Below are 14301 nucleotides of genomic sequence, written 5' to 3'. Positions count from 1 at the left end.
AAAAATTTCAATGCTATAAATACAGCAAGCTGATTTAGCACATTTATTTTTACTTATAAAAGTACTCCATATCAAGTCTGTGACAATAGCAATAAATATTTGGAGTCAAAACAGGAAAATTGTGAAAATATTGCATTAACAATTCAGAGCTTTATGCCAGCATCATTTTATGGAGATTAATTATGGGGATTAACTCTGGAACATGTGACTTTTAGAGGTGATATAGTTGGGATGCCAGTTTAAATATGTTCAATTGACTATCCATCATCAATAAAGTTAATTCTCAATGTGGTTCCATCTGTGTATACTTGAAACTGGGACTAGAAACAGGTGAGAAATTTCTTTCTAGAGACTTTAGAAATGTCCTGTGTTTGTAAGAGTATCTGAATCCTGGGGGGTTAATCCTCCAAATTAAGGCTCACCTGTAGCCCACAGTGGCTGTTGCTGGATAGCCAAAAAAGCCTTGATTTCTGTCAATAAAAGGGGGGGGGATCATGGCCCTTTAGACAGCAGGACTACAGGTTCCATGAAGGAGCTTGTGAAAACTGCCCATGGTCACCCTGTAAGGCCACCCAACTCATTGGATGCAGTGGAGAGGACACGCAGTAATGGGTTTAAACTTCAAGTACAACGATATAGGCTAGATATCAGGAAAAAAAATTTCAGTCAGAGTAGTTCAGCTGTGGAATAGGCTGCCTAAGGAGGTGGTGAACTCCCCCTCACTGGCAGTCTTCAAGCAAAGGCTGGATACACACTTTTCTTGGATGCTTTAGGACAGCGGTCCGCAACCTTTCGGCTGCCACGGACCACTGCTCCGGAGAGTGGGGAGAGGGCAGCCCGGGGGCCCGGCAGGGGCGCAAACATGCGTGTGCGGCAGTCCGCGGATACACGTTTGCGCCGCCGCCATGCCGGCGGCCGTGGCTTCGCCTCCCAGCCCCTCCGGGCCGCCAGCAAATCGGCCGCCAAAGCTGCCGATTAGCTTGCAGCTCGGCAAGCTTCTCTTCCCTCCCCGCCTGAAACAAGAAGCTTGCCGGGCCGCAAGCTAATTGGCCGCTTCAACGGCCGATTTGCTCGCGGCCTGGTGAGCTTCTCGCTTCGGGCGGGGGAGGGAAGAAGCCACGGCCCGGCGCCAAGGCCTTCGCGGCCCGGCACCGGGCCGCGGACTGCAGGTTGGGGACCACTGCTTTAGGATGCTTTGGGCTGATCCTGCGTTGAGCAGGGGGTTGGACTAGATGGCCTGTATGGCCTCTTCCAACTCTATGATTCTATGATTTGAATTTGAATAATCCTACCTGAGGGAGCAGAAGTGTGACCTTACCATCCTTGGATGACTTTGCCCCACTGAAGAGAAGAAACTTTCAGGTAAGACCAATGTTTTGTTCTCCCCTCATCACAGACAATAGGGTTCCAAAATGCAGGGTTGTATTTTTCCCCAAAGGAGTGAATGTCAGCCATGGACTTACACCGGAACGTAAGAGGAGGAGAAAAAGTATGTTTTTTTCTCTGCTTTTGGTGACCCCCAAAATTTGGGTGAGAGCATTGTCCTTCACAAATGTATCCCAGGTTACAGCCTGTTGATGTCATCCGTGTAGCTCGATGTTATGGAATCATGGAACTTTGTTTACAGTATCTTGATATATATTTAAACACTGGCAAATTATATCCTGGTGGGGTGGGATGGGATGAAATATTTTTTTAAAGCCACTTCATGGGGTTACTAGCTGGGAGAGGCAGCACTTGCAGGCTTCCTGCCCCAATAACCATAATCACACTTAGGAGTTCATTTTTGCTCTCTGTGGTTTATTTCAACCAGAATTGTTGTTGCTATCTTTGTGGTTCCAGAATAAAATTGCTCAGAAGTATCTGTTTCCCTAGAAGAGGCTGTGGCTCAGTAGTAGAAGAGTTGCATGGCATGGTAAAAATCCCAGGTTCAGTCTCTAGCTAAAAGAAGCAGGTGATGTGAAAGAAACCCCAGAGAGCTGTAAGTCAACAGTACAAACGTAATACTCATCTTGATAGACCAGTAGTCTGCCTCAGAATCAAGAAGCTTCATATAAGGTTGAGGTGTGTGTTATCTCCCCACCTACCTCTTTACTACTTGGGGGGGGTGTTGTTGTTTGTGCACATAACTAGGTATGGGGCAGGGCTTGGAAGATGTTATACAAAGAATCCTGGGTTGTTTGGATTCCCCTAGGGAGCATATAGTAAGTATAAAAAGGAGCTGTAATAACACTTTCATGAAGTCAGTGGGATTTCCTGCCCAGTACATTCTCTTTCCCGTTGTGTTACTCAACTAGCCTGCAACATGTATAGCCTTGACATTTGGAGTGATCCTTTTGTGTCAATGTCAAGTGCATATGGGACCACTGTGAATGTATACAGGATTCAGAATTTGGACTAGCGCTTTGTTGTGGGAAGTTGAAAAGTCCCAGAAATGAACATGTAAAAAATAGTTTAAATCTTTGCTTAGAAAATTAGTATAAGAAAAACAGGAGGGACACAGGGAACCATATTTTGTCTGTGAGAGATGCCCTAACCCTAAACACTCATAACACCTACAAAATAAAAGTTCAAAATAAAGATGGCTGTGCCCAGAGGGTGTGGTATAGAAATTGAATTAATAAATGATAAATAATGAATGGATAATAAATAAAGAGGTCCTGTATTTTAGGTGAATGAAAGAGGGCATACAGCAGTACTGCACATTGAATAATCCCATGTGGCAATCAGAGCAGAGGAAAGGAAAGCACAGCAGAAACCAAGGCTAACTCAGGCTTGGATTTGTGGGATTTTCCTAGGATGTGGTGGGTGGTCTATATTTATTTAGACAGCAAAAATACTATATAAATAAATAGTCTATATTTATTATATAAATAAATAGTCTATATTTATTTAGACAGCAAAAATACTGAAAGTTATTGAATATTGGGATAGTGTTGGAGCCATTTTTATTTTAAATTCTGTGTTTAATTTAACTGCTAGGCAGGTACATTTATTTAGAATATATCAAAGTTACACCCCAAAATCTGTGGAGAAGTCATCAAAATGAACTCGTCACTTGCTGGCCTGGAAGGTGAACAAAATCCTGGAAGTGTGCTGATAATTGTGTCAGAGGGAAATGATAGCCTTAGCATAAAGGGTGTGTTACCATAGTAGGTGAGACACCCCCCCTTTAAAGTGAGAAGTAGCTGATTTAACTACTTTAGTCATGGTTGAAGTTTTATTACAACTCCTTCTGAATCTATTGTCATGCCACAAACCTCAGGGGAGCCCAAAGTAGGAAGTAGGCACAGATATGAATGGGAGGATCTCCCATAGTAAGATGCATTTCATATTGTTACAGCTCTACCTGATGTGTCTGAACAATAGGTTTTTGAGTATAAAATTTGCAGGTAGTGGTTATCTTGATGCGTAGATTGCATTGGGGAACACTATAGGGATCGTACATTTGGACCCATTGACATTCATGTTTTAACGCCTCTCCCTTTTCATGCTGCTACTTCTGTTGGCCTGCAGCACTCCAATCCAGCCACTGTTACAGTAGGGGAGACTGGTGATCAGGTCAGGGGATAAGCAGTGGCGGGTTTAAATGGCCTTTGCCTAATGGCTTGGTTGGAGGGAGCAATAGAACTAGTGTGATTTGTGAGTCAACACAAGGAAAACTAGTTTACAGCATGCTGCTCTTGTCTGTTAGTCTTCTGTTGCTGTATGTTACAAATTCTTATTAGTGGCAATAATGTAAACAAGTTGAATATTGAACATTTCTTTTTCCTTGAGAAGCTTTGGAAAACAGTTTGAAAATTGCAGGCATTTAAAGTGAAAAGTTTTGCTTCTGAGGTTTGACTGGAAGTTTCAGCTGACTCCTCTTACATATTTTCATGCTAATTTTATATCCTTATTTTCTTGTTGGAATATGTTATAGTTGTGAAGCACACTAGCCTATATGATTTTCAATGGTTGTTCCAGATGTCAGATAAGACCGGATATACATGCCTACGTTTGTGAGAACCTGCTGAGCAGTTCCTGTTTTTGTCTAAAAGGCTTGAAAACAGGAACCACATACAGGGTGTTTAAAGATGCTAGGCTCAATCCAAGTTTAAACAAAGAGTATCAAATACACATTACCACCCTTTCCCTAATAATAACTGATGTCAGGGACTTGAAGCATTTGCTGACTTTTCTAGCTTACATGGGGAACACATGATCTTGCATAAGAATGATTTTGCAGTGGGTACATTGGGTGTAGTCTGCTTTATAGTCTTAGTCTGCTTTATAGTCAAATAAAGCAGTGGTCCCCAACCTTTTTATCACCAGGGACCACTCAACGCCAGGGACCACTCAACGCCTTTTACTGAGGCCCGGTGGGGGGGGGGTAGTTTACTCCTCTACTCTCAACCACTGCCCTAGCACTCTCTGATCGCTATGGTAATGTTTAAACATCCCTTCAAAATAAGATACAGACACGACACAACAATGAAGTGTGTTGTAAAGGGCTGGGGGGGGGATGAAGTAAAGGGCCGGGGGGGCGGGGAGAAGGTGTCCTTCAGGGCCCACCTCCAATTAGTCAAAGGACCACATGTGGTCTGCGGCCCACAGGTTGGGGATCGCTAAAGTAAAGTATAATGAGACATGGTCCTCTCTTCAGTTCAAATTCTGAGGCTTCATATCTTGGCCCAGAGGTGGGAAATTTGTACTATGCTTATAGTAATGTTTCCCCACTCTTTCCTTTTTGATCAATAGCCAGTAGCTGTCCTCCAAATGATATTCACGGGTAATCATACTTTGTAGCAAGTGTGATAAAATGGATAGTGCTACTTTTGCATTTAGCCATAGAACTTCAACCCCTGCTTTGCATGTGTAGCTGATATTTCCACAAATGTGTGTAGAAAGAAGACAGCTTGTAGCGATCACTCAGACATTCAGTATTTTGTGTGTGTGCATTTGCGTAGTGGGAGTGGGGCAAGCCTTGGTTAGACTTAACAGACTTAATTTTAAGCAGAAGCTAAAGTATGACAAAAATGGGTTTGGTTTTTATTGCAGAAATGTTAGCTTTCACCAGCTCATATTTATATTTTATTGAACTGTTGTTCCAACCTGCTGTGGACAAGATAGGTTCTAAATATGACTTCACTGGACACTTACTGAAATAGGTTGAGGAGGAGGAGGAGGAGGAATATAAATGGAGTTCCTATAAATGACTATTTCAAATGTCTTAAACAAGATTTTGGGGGTGGGCTGGGATTCTTTTGGTAACTTCTTGGCAGGTCGGCAGAAATTTAGCAGTATGGACGACAGGAAAACAAAACTCCAACGTGATGAAGCAGGATACACTATTTAGACACAGTGGTTTTCTTGCCTCAGCAGGAGAATAGCATCATCTGCTGGTCCGACTGTAGTCTGTGAATGAAGAGCAGAGATTGTGGAAGAGCAAAGGCAGGATAGATCAGTATAGAATGATGGATCTTGCTCTAACTGTTGTCTTGCCCAGTGCTGGCTTACCCACTTCTACATGGTACATGGGGTGGATGTAGAAGGCCTCCCAATTCTATGCTTCTCCTTACAAGGGCTGTAAACAGACAGGCTTTTTCCAACTTTTGATTACTGTCTGTGGGGAGTGGCAGCAAGCTGTATGAGTGCACAGGAGTTTTGATGAAGACTTCCCTATTCGCTGTGTCTTCGGCAAATGCATCTTCTCCTGAATGTATGTGTCCAGCTTTTAATTGTCAGAAGTCTGAAATCTGTTCCAGTCCAGATTTTTAGGTTGGCCAAGTCGTAGGGGGCTTTGTGTGTGACTGTAGAACAGCTGCTGTTGATGATTTGTTGCCAAGGTTAGTCCAAGGCCAATCAACTTTTGCCAGCTTCTCTAGGCAATAACAGAACTCCTCAGTAAATGATGCTAGCAACGGGTCACTATTGTCTCAGCAAATGTTCAAATAATCCCTTGGGAAACAGTTTGAGCATTGCTGGAGCATCCATAGCCTTCATGAGAGCCTACAGTTCACACAGGAGACAGACACACATCTTCTGAAAGTTTATAAAATGCATAGAGTGCATAATCCATATCATTTTGAGGCTGCAATAAGGAATTGAGTTCAGAGTTCAAATGTAATTACTGTGTGCCATAATTATATCCTGCCTTTTAACTGATAGGGGGGCAATCTTTATGTGCCATAGTATATCTATTTGGGGGGATTTTTGTTAGCTGCAGAGCAAACATTGGCTACATAAGCTACAGTATGGGATAAAAGCCTAGACTGAAAGGCGCAGTAAAACTCAGGCTCACATGTAGTTCCCAGCAGAGCTAATAATCCACAACTTTTTTCAGTCAGATCAGACAGTTAACTAAAGTGTTCTGAAATGAAATTGTTCTGGCCTGTCCAACAACTATCAAGAACAGAGCAAGCAGAGCTTCTGGTGAGGGTGTTCCGAAGCATGTGCTGCCACTGCCAACGCTTTGTCCTGAATAGTCAACGACTGATGACCAAGGACTTTAGAGGTGTCCAAGTGACCCGACTGTGTGGATATGTTCCTATGGGAGAAAATGTACTTCTCTCTGAGAGGCAGAAGGCTGCCTCAGTGGGTGTTTCCCTTCCCATCATAGATTCTGGGAGGCAGGTCAAATTCTATCTTCCTGTTTCCTCTGTGGTGGGAGGCACCCTCCAGTCGTCTTCCTGCCTTGCATGGGAGAGCAGGGCTGACCAGTCTCTCCTCATTGTATTGTGTAGGGGTAGTGAGTAGTATTCCTTGTGGTTAGCATTGTTGTTCTTTTTAGAGTTGATAGTTTTTAAAAAAAGTTTTTTCAGGCCACAGCTAGGGGCAGCCACCATTTTGTGAGTCAGAACACCTGTAGAGGCTTTTCAACTTGTGGATATGCAGAGCTGTTCTGCCTCCAACAATGCCTGGATGTGTTCCGGGAGTTCGTTCAACCAAGTAGGACAGAAAATGTCCTGCCCTGGTTGAGGCCAGATCTAGCTCCTTGGGGCGAGTGACCACTGGTTGGTGTATAACACTCTTCAGGGGGTGTAGTTAGAAAGGCAATCTGTCAGATACATAGGGCCTGGACTGTGGATGGCCTTGTGGGTAAGAACCAATATAAGTATATAAAAACGAAGGATCCCTAGCTATCTTCAGATGAACTAAACCTCTGCAATTTTGAGAGCCAGTGTGGCATACTAATTATTGTTCAACATGGTTGGGAAGATTCAGGCTAAAATCTCAGCCTACCATAAGACTACCTTGGGCCAGTCACCATTTGTTAGTCTAATATCCCCAAGTGGTGATTGTGGGGATAAAATGAAAGAGCGGAGAAACATCTATACTGTCCTGAGTTTTCTGGGGGAGGGTGGAAAAGTGCACTAATAATAACACAACTTGACATCATAGGACTTGGTAAATTACTAAACTTTTAATGTTTCTTTCCCTAGTGCTGTGGTGTGTAGTGTAATTCTGGAGCACTGATCAGTCACCTTGGGGGATCTTGGGTGGCAGGTTTTAATTTATTTGTTCTTTCTCAGCCCAGGTTTCAGCCGTAAAAGTCTATACACCAGTGGAACTCACTGTTGAGAATGGAACAAAGGCAAAACTGGAGTGCACATTCACATCGACAGAGGTGATCAGCAGTGCAGCTTCTGTTACTTGGAGCTTTCAAGCAGAGGGAACACCTTCTGTGGTATCGGTAAGAAGTGATCTTTAAAGTCTGAGAAAAGTAAAGATGCAAAAAGTGAAGGTGTTACTTTAGCATTGCACTTGTCTGTTCTTGCCTGTTTCTATCACTGGGAAGAATGTGCATTTTATTGTCTTAGACTGCTGCCATAAATGCTGATGGTTTCAGAGAGAGTTCTTTTGTTTTATGCTGTAAAATCTCTGCTGATAAAAGTCTTGTTAGGAGATAGTGATTTAGTTAAACCCATCTTAGTATATGGAGCTGTCACTGGAGTGTGTAAATAGAATGATTGTGATGATAGTGGTAAGGGTGCCATAGAAATCATGAGAGCAATAGGAAGATGCAGCAAGGGATTTGCTGGTGAGAGATTTCATTCTGGCAACTTGCAGCTGCGCCTAGACTTTGTGCTATCCTAAAGCAGATGTTCTTTTGTTGTTTTCAAGGGGCCAGACATTTTGCCGTTGTACTAGGATCCAAACTCCACGCACTGTGTAGCTGGATATCAATTTCAGGAGAGGTAACTCAGGTCGGAGAAATGTGTTCATACTGCATTTGTTTTTTCTTACAGTTCTTCTATTATTCCAATGGAAAGGAGTATCCTGGGAAAGAAGTGCCATTTAAGGACAGAATCAGCTGGTCTGGAGATCTTAACAAGAAAGATGCATCCATCAGTATAGCAGACATGCGGTTTCAGGACAATGGCACTTATGTCTGTGATGTGAAGAACCCTCCAGATATAGTTGTCACTCCAGGAGAAATCAAACTCAGAGTTGTGGAGAGAGGTATTCGTGTCTCTAGATAAGAATGTCCTGGTAGTGAAAAATCATGCTTAATGGGATGATTCTGCCATGTGATGTAATATTTAATGGAAGTTGGTCTGTGTTTTGGCTGAGTACTACTGCATTTCATTAATTGTACTTTCATTTCTTTTGTCAAAAAGCAAGTGAAATAAAACCTCAGTAGTGAACAGCTTAAGGCTACTGAGAAAATCCAAGCTTGCATGAAGGGAATTCTATAGTTGTGGAGTGGTCACTGAAAGGACTGCATTGTACAAATGAGGCTTAATGATAGAAGTGATATGAATGCCATCATGATCTTCTGCAAGATCATCCATAGAGCCCAATATAGCATTACTTCACAACAACATCTTGACCAACTATTTTGCTTCATCTTGAGTCATGTCTGCTTGCAATAATGTTACGGACTAATACACTCAAAGGTGAACAGTGACAGTGGACTGACTGCATCATTATCTTTCTGTGGATGAGATGTTAACTATACCCATGAAAGGTGAAAGAAGCTATAGCATACATGAGAGTATTTATGATCTGCACTTTTTGATGTGTGCTACCTTCACTATAAAATAAAAAAAAGTTTATTACTGATGATACAGGTCTTGAAACTTGCATTTGCCCTCATTGTTTGTTTAGTGAGGTGCTGAGTTGCATATTATTTAATGTTATGGATGTTTTACTTCCCAGCAGCCACACTTATAACACTTGGCAGAACTCATTGTCATCTAGTGCAGCAATCCCATCTGCTTGACTGCTCCATTGTATTTACCTGTTAGTCTGTAATGTGGAAGCCTGTGTGCATGCGCCTCCTTGCCCTCTTCTCCCCTCTGCTCTTGTCTATTTCTTTGACTTCTCCCCAGATCCATCTTCTATTTACAAAATATTGCTGGTCTGTTTCAGTATCTGACTGACTATTACCTGCCTTTTCATGATGATGAAATTAATTTAAGACCGTTTTAGTGTGTTATTCTCAAAGGGGTCAAGTGATTATGATGATGGATTTGGCATGGACCTGGTTAAAATAATTGAAACTGGAGCTCCAGCACTTCCTAGCTGCTGCTTCTGAGTATGCTAAAGATCTTCTGCATTTGTCTTTTACACTAAAGACATGATTTGTGTATTTTCTTCACAATTTTAAAGGAACGAGTTGTCTCCAGTGGGGGACTTCGACAGTTAACTTACTACATAGCAGGGGACTTCGACAGTTAACTTACTACATAGCATAATTTTCTCAAAGTTATCCCTCCGAAGATAAATGAGCGGTGAATTGTAAAGTACTTTGCATATTGAAAAGCTCAATAGAAAATTCATATGGGATGTGCCAGTTAATTTAGAAGTTAGAAGCACACTATGATTTGTAAAAGAAACAATGCATACACAATTGCAGAGGTAACCTTAATTTATATATTTAAAATCCAAACAAATAATTTATTAACTTGCAAATAAAACAAACTGAGCAGAACGTTTCTCTTTTCTCCGCAGGTAACGTGTATGAATTTCCCCTTGCTCTTGTGGCAGGGGTAGCCATTGCTGGAGTTCTGGTTTTAGTTTTGCTCATCGTTCTCATTGTGTGCATTGTATACAGAAAGAAGAATTCTAAAAAACATTACTCTGGGTAAGAGATTCCTCTGCTCATTTCTTGTATTTCAAAAGGCTGCATTGGATAGATGTGAACTAGGAACAGCTCATGTATATTGTCCAATCAGCTCCCAACATTTAGAATACCAAATTGTATTCCCAACAGTTACATAGCCATTCTAAGAAGATTTATACCTTTCTTACCGTATTGACTTTAGTGAACTTAGATGGGTGCAACTTTGCTTGGGGTGGCATTGTAGAATACCAAATTATTTATGTCAGCTGGGAAATTTCCCTTCAAGGACAACTACTAATTTCACTGTGCATAGAGGTAACTATTTCCCTGCCTTTGTGCATAAAGGTCCCATTAAGCTGACCTGAGAGCCAGTCCTCCATCCTCTTCCTAGAGAGTTGTTCATGTAGTTTTTATGATGGAATGTGAGATGAAGACTGGACACTTTCTACAATTTGGATTGATTGCACAGCTCTGTTTTTGAGCTTGCAGCTGCCAACTCCTTTACAACAGTCTGCTTGCCAGAGGTTTCCAACTCCAGCTTTGGGAAAGCAGTTCCTCTATTATCTTCACTGGCTTCATCATCTGCATGATTTCCTTTTTTTATTTTGTTGCGCTCAAAGTATTTTTAATTTTGCTTCAAGGAATTTTTACAATGGGGTTTCAAGGCAGAATGGAGAGCTTTGATGTAGGCTTTTGGAGGTGTTATGAGGTAGTTTGCAAATAGGTTCTTGTGTGAAGTAGTGCCTTTCTGAAATGCAGCCTATGGACAGAAATAACTAGAACTCTCACATTCTGTGGGAATTCATCAGTTCACTGCCCAGCTCTTTCCTGGTTTTTGTGAAAGCAATCAATCTAATAATTGATGGGTCGGTTTAATTGATACCTTCTCTTGCTGTTACCTTCTTTGCAGCTGGAGATATTAAAGAGGGTTTCAGCAGAGGTCAGTGCTAATACGGAGTGCAGTGGAATCCACTGTGTAATCTCATTGTGGAAAGCCTAGTTCCTTCTCTGCATGCACTTTTCCCATAACAGCTTGAATATGAGTAATTAACTCTCACTCCAGTACATTGCTGCTATAAACTACTTTGAGGTGCTGGGTTGGGGTTGCATTATGTCTCCTACCATGTGTTTAAAGAAAGCTTTCATTGACTGCAGCAGCTTTGTTTTTATGCTGGATAGTACTAAAAGAAACAAAATCTAAGGGGAGGTAAGATGAGGACTAAGGTGTTTCTGTATTATTTCACAACAAAACTAACACTAGTGTGTCATGGATTGATTTGGATGGTGTTGGGAACCCTTGCATGGTGGCTCTACAACTTCTATTCTTACTCGGATATTTTGATTTTTTTTCCTTTCTGCTTTGTTGTGCTGGGATTGGATCCTGCTCTTATCTTCCTCTCCTTACAGAGATCCTGATATAGACGCAAGATTGGGAATGTAACAGGGCTGGGTCTCCTCTTCCAGTCCCACTATATACCATGGTAACTAATCACATTGGTGGTTGTTCTTTGGCTACATTGTGTGTGTGTGTATGCATTTCTACCCCCTTTGCTGACAACCTGGCTAACATAACTCCATCACTTGTGCTGGAATCCTGTTTTGTAGACTGTTGGTGAAGGGGCAGCACATCTCATTTACTGCTTGAGTTTCATTTTCTCATTTTTTTAAAATTGTGATGACAGCGCTACTCACCTTCAGAATTAGTTTCCATCTCGGTGCAGCAAACTCATGTGCATGAAAGAGTGTGGGGAATTTGGACTCTACACTGTGAAGGCACCAAACCATATTGTGATGGGATCTGTTCTAGTCAGACCAACTGAACTTTATGCACAACCCTTCATTCAGTGTATATTTTTAGGTACCATGCAAAGTTGCATGAATTCTTGCAGTGAACGGCAGGCATTTTGCTTGTCCTCTGACCACCTTGTTTGCTTTGATTCAAGCCCAGTAAAACTGGGGACCCTTTTATCGGTTTAGTACTGTATTTTCCTACTGTTACATAGCTCATGTGTCTGCTTTCTAAATGTTTAAATATTCATGTTGGATAAAAGAATGGCTTGCAAGGAACTGCATTCTGTTTAATGTCATTGTCACATTGTCATGATCCATGTGTGCTTGTATATGCCATATAATGCGCATGCAGGAAAAAGCAATAGGGAAAAGAGTCTGATGATATGAGATTATATTCCTATTGAGGGAAAAATAGAAGTTGCATGCAGATGTTCCTAATATTACTGTGTGCTTTTTAAGCAGCAAGAGCTGCTTCTGGAAGAAATGAGGGAGGTACTTAACCTCTTCCCAGCCTCATGTCTTCTGTTCAAAAAAGGCCCCCTTTCCAGTGCTTGGGCAAATGAGTATTTGGAACTACACATGGATGGGGGGCAGTACTAGGGCCAGGAAAGGGTTAAATGCACACACTGCATATTTTTCTGATCTCAGTTGACCCCAGTAGTTTTTAGTTTAAACAGGTTAATGTTAAGTGTCTGTGTTCAGTGTGTTTTGAATGCACACAAGAGGAGGTTACTGAGGTATTCACAGAGTGTTGGATTTGATTTGTAAGGCATATGCCTCCATTCATTTTGGAGTTCTGCTTTTTCAAGCAGAAGTGCAAGCACAAGTTGGAATATACATCTGATGCTTCTGGACATCAGTACTTTTCAAGTTTCCCAACTTCTTTTTAAGTAGATCAGACAGAATTCTAATGGCAATGCCATGCAGACTAGCTTTCTGTCTTAAGGACTGAAATCTTCAAAATTCAAGGGAGTTAATACTTTAACTATTGTGAAGACTTAATACACTAGGCTGTAAAACATACCTTACTGGTAGCCCATCCCATTTAAAAAGAACAGTTTTCATTATAAGTTGCAGTAAGAAGACTAATTTAGCTAAGGGGATTAATCTTCAAGTGTGTGCTTTTGTGGTGTGATTTAGCTGGAGTCCTTGAGACTGGTAATGCAAAGGACAACAGATATCAGGAATTCTAGAGAAAGCTGTTGGCTTCTAGCAAAGCTGCTTTCCTTCTTACAGTCGAATTGAGATTCCTGTGAGAAAGGAAATGTATAAACAACTGTACTGCCCAGAAGTAGGTAAAGGATGCATGAGGAGTTTGTCATTAGTTGAGAACATCCTTTATTTTGGCATAGGTTGCCACGTCATCTTGCCATCACTTGCCTTTGTTTTTGTTTTGTTTTGTGTTTGCCTCTTGAATGTTGTCCTGCAAACTCTGCTCTGCCACATCATCAGCTGCAGTACATCTGAGAGCTTGGTGTCTCCAGTTAAGCAGGCTCCAAGGAAGTCCCCCTCCGACACAGTGGGTCTGGTAAACAGCGTGCCCATCCGATCACACCAGGTAAATTGCATCCTCCTTCGAGAATGGAGACCTTTCAGGTGGCATCCACAATGCGGGGAGGGTGATATACTCTATAGTGGCTTGTACTCTTAACTCTTTTAAGCATCTAATAAGAAAAGGACTGCTGAAGTGGAGGAAAAGGTAATTCTGAATTTCTGATGTTGGATTCAGTGAGTTGGAACCTGCAGTTGGTCTGAGTGGAAGGTAAAGGGTGGGGAGAGGGGATTTTGCCCCTTTTGCCATCTCCTAGCAGCAGTCTGAGTAGTGAAAAAGTCCTGGTGGAGACTGTAGAACTGTATGGCGAAAGGTTGTACTGCAGTGGAGAAAGTTAGTAGGCAAAAAGGCTAACATTTATAGAATTAGAGGCCAATCCACCCCAGTAGTTTTGGGATATAGAAATTTTTTGGTTGTCTCTTGACCACTAGTCAATCCAGTGAAGGTAATTAATATGCTTATATTGTTGGTACATATGTTGGGCTTTAGATTCTCCTAATTTGCATTGATTGATCTAAGGAGACATGGGTGAGTTGTCCTTCCTTAAAAGCAGAGGTTTGCCTTTCGTTGTGTTCCAACCTTCTAGGATCCATGTAGCATTGAGTGCTGCTTTTCTCAGAGTTAACCTTATTGTAGTCCCTTGTGCCTCATTGTCCTTCTCATGTGCACTGGGTAAAATTACTCAAAACACCATTAGGTAGTAATCTACCATTTCCAAATATTGATTTTAGCATATTGCCCAGTAGGAAATGGATTGCATGTACATGTAGCAAGATGGGAGAAGCTTTTTGGAAGCAGTGGCATTATAGTAAGAAAGTACTGAAACATGAAGAAGAAAAAGTTGGGCCTTGTTTCCTCATGGAATATGAGAACTTAGAAATCTGAAACAAGGGAATGGAAAAAACTT

At 41.7% G+C, this 14301-nt stretch overlaps 1 protein-coding gene across 1 annotated transcript in view; it reads left to right on the top strand.

Annotated features, from left to right (window-relative positions):
• The window catches only part of MPZL1 (myelin protein zero like 1), a gene marked incomplete at its 5' end in the record, with an annotated part of 35854 nt that overhangs the window by 8468 nt on the left and 13085 nt on the right, over positions 1–14301 (top strand). Inside the window, 4 exons of the mRNA XM_077344292.1 lie at positions 7515–7675; positions 8232–8445; positions 9940–10072; positions 13295–13400. Of these exons, the coding sequence (XP_077200407.1) occupies positions 7515–7675; positions 8232–8445; positions 9940–10072; positions 13295–13400 (614 nt within the window). The remainder of the gene's footprint in view (positions 1–7514; positions 7676–8231; positions 8446–9939; positions 10073–13294; positions 13401–14301) is intronic.

The sequence above is a fragment of the Paroedura picta genome, chromosome 6, assembly GCF_049243985.1.
Source record: "Paroedura picta isolate Pp20150507F chromosome 6, Ppicta_v3.0, whole genome shotgun sequence".
NCBI lineage: Eukaryota > Metazoa > Chordata > Lepidosauria > Squamata > Gekkonidae > Paroedura > Paroedura picta.
The sequence above is the reverse complement of the archived record's forward strand: the minus strand, read 5'-3'. Positions and strand labels throughout refer to the sequence as shown.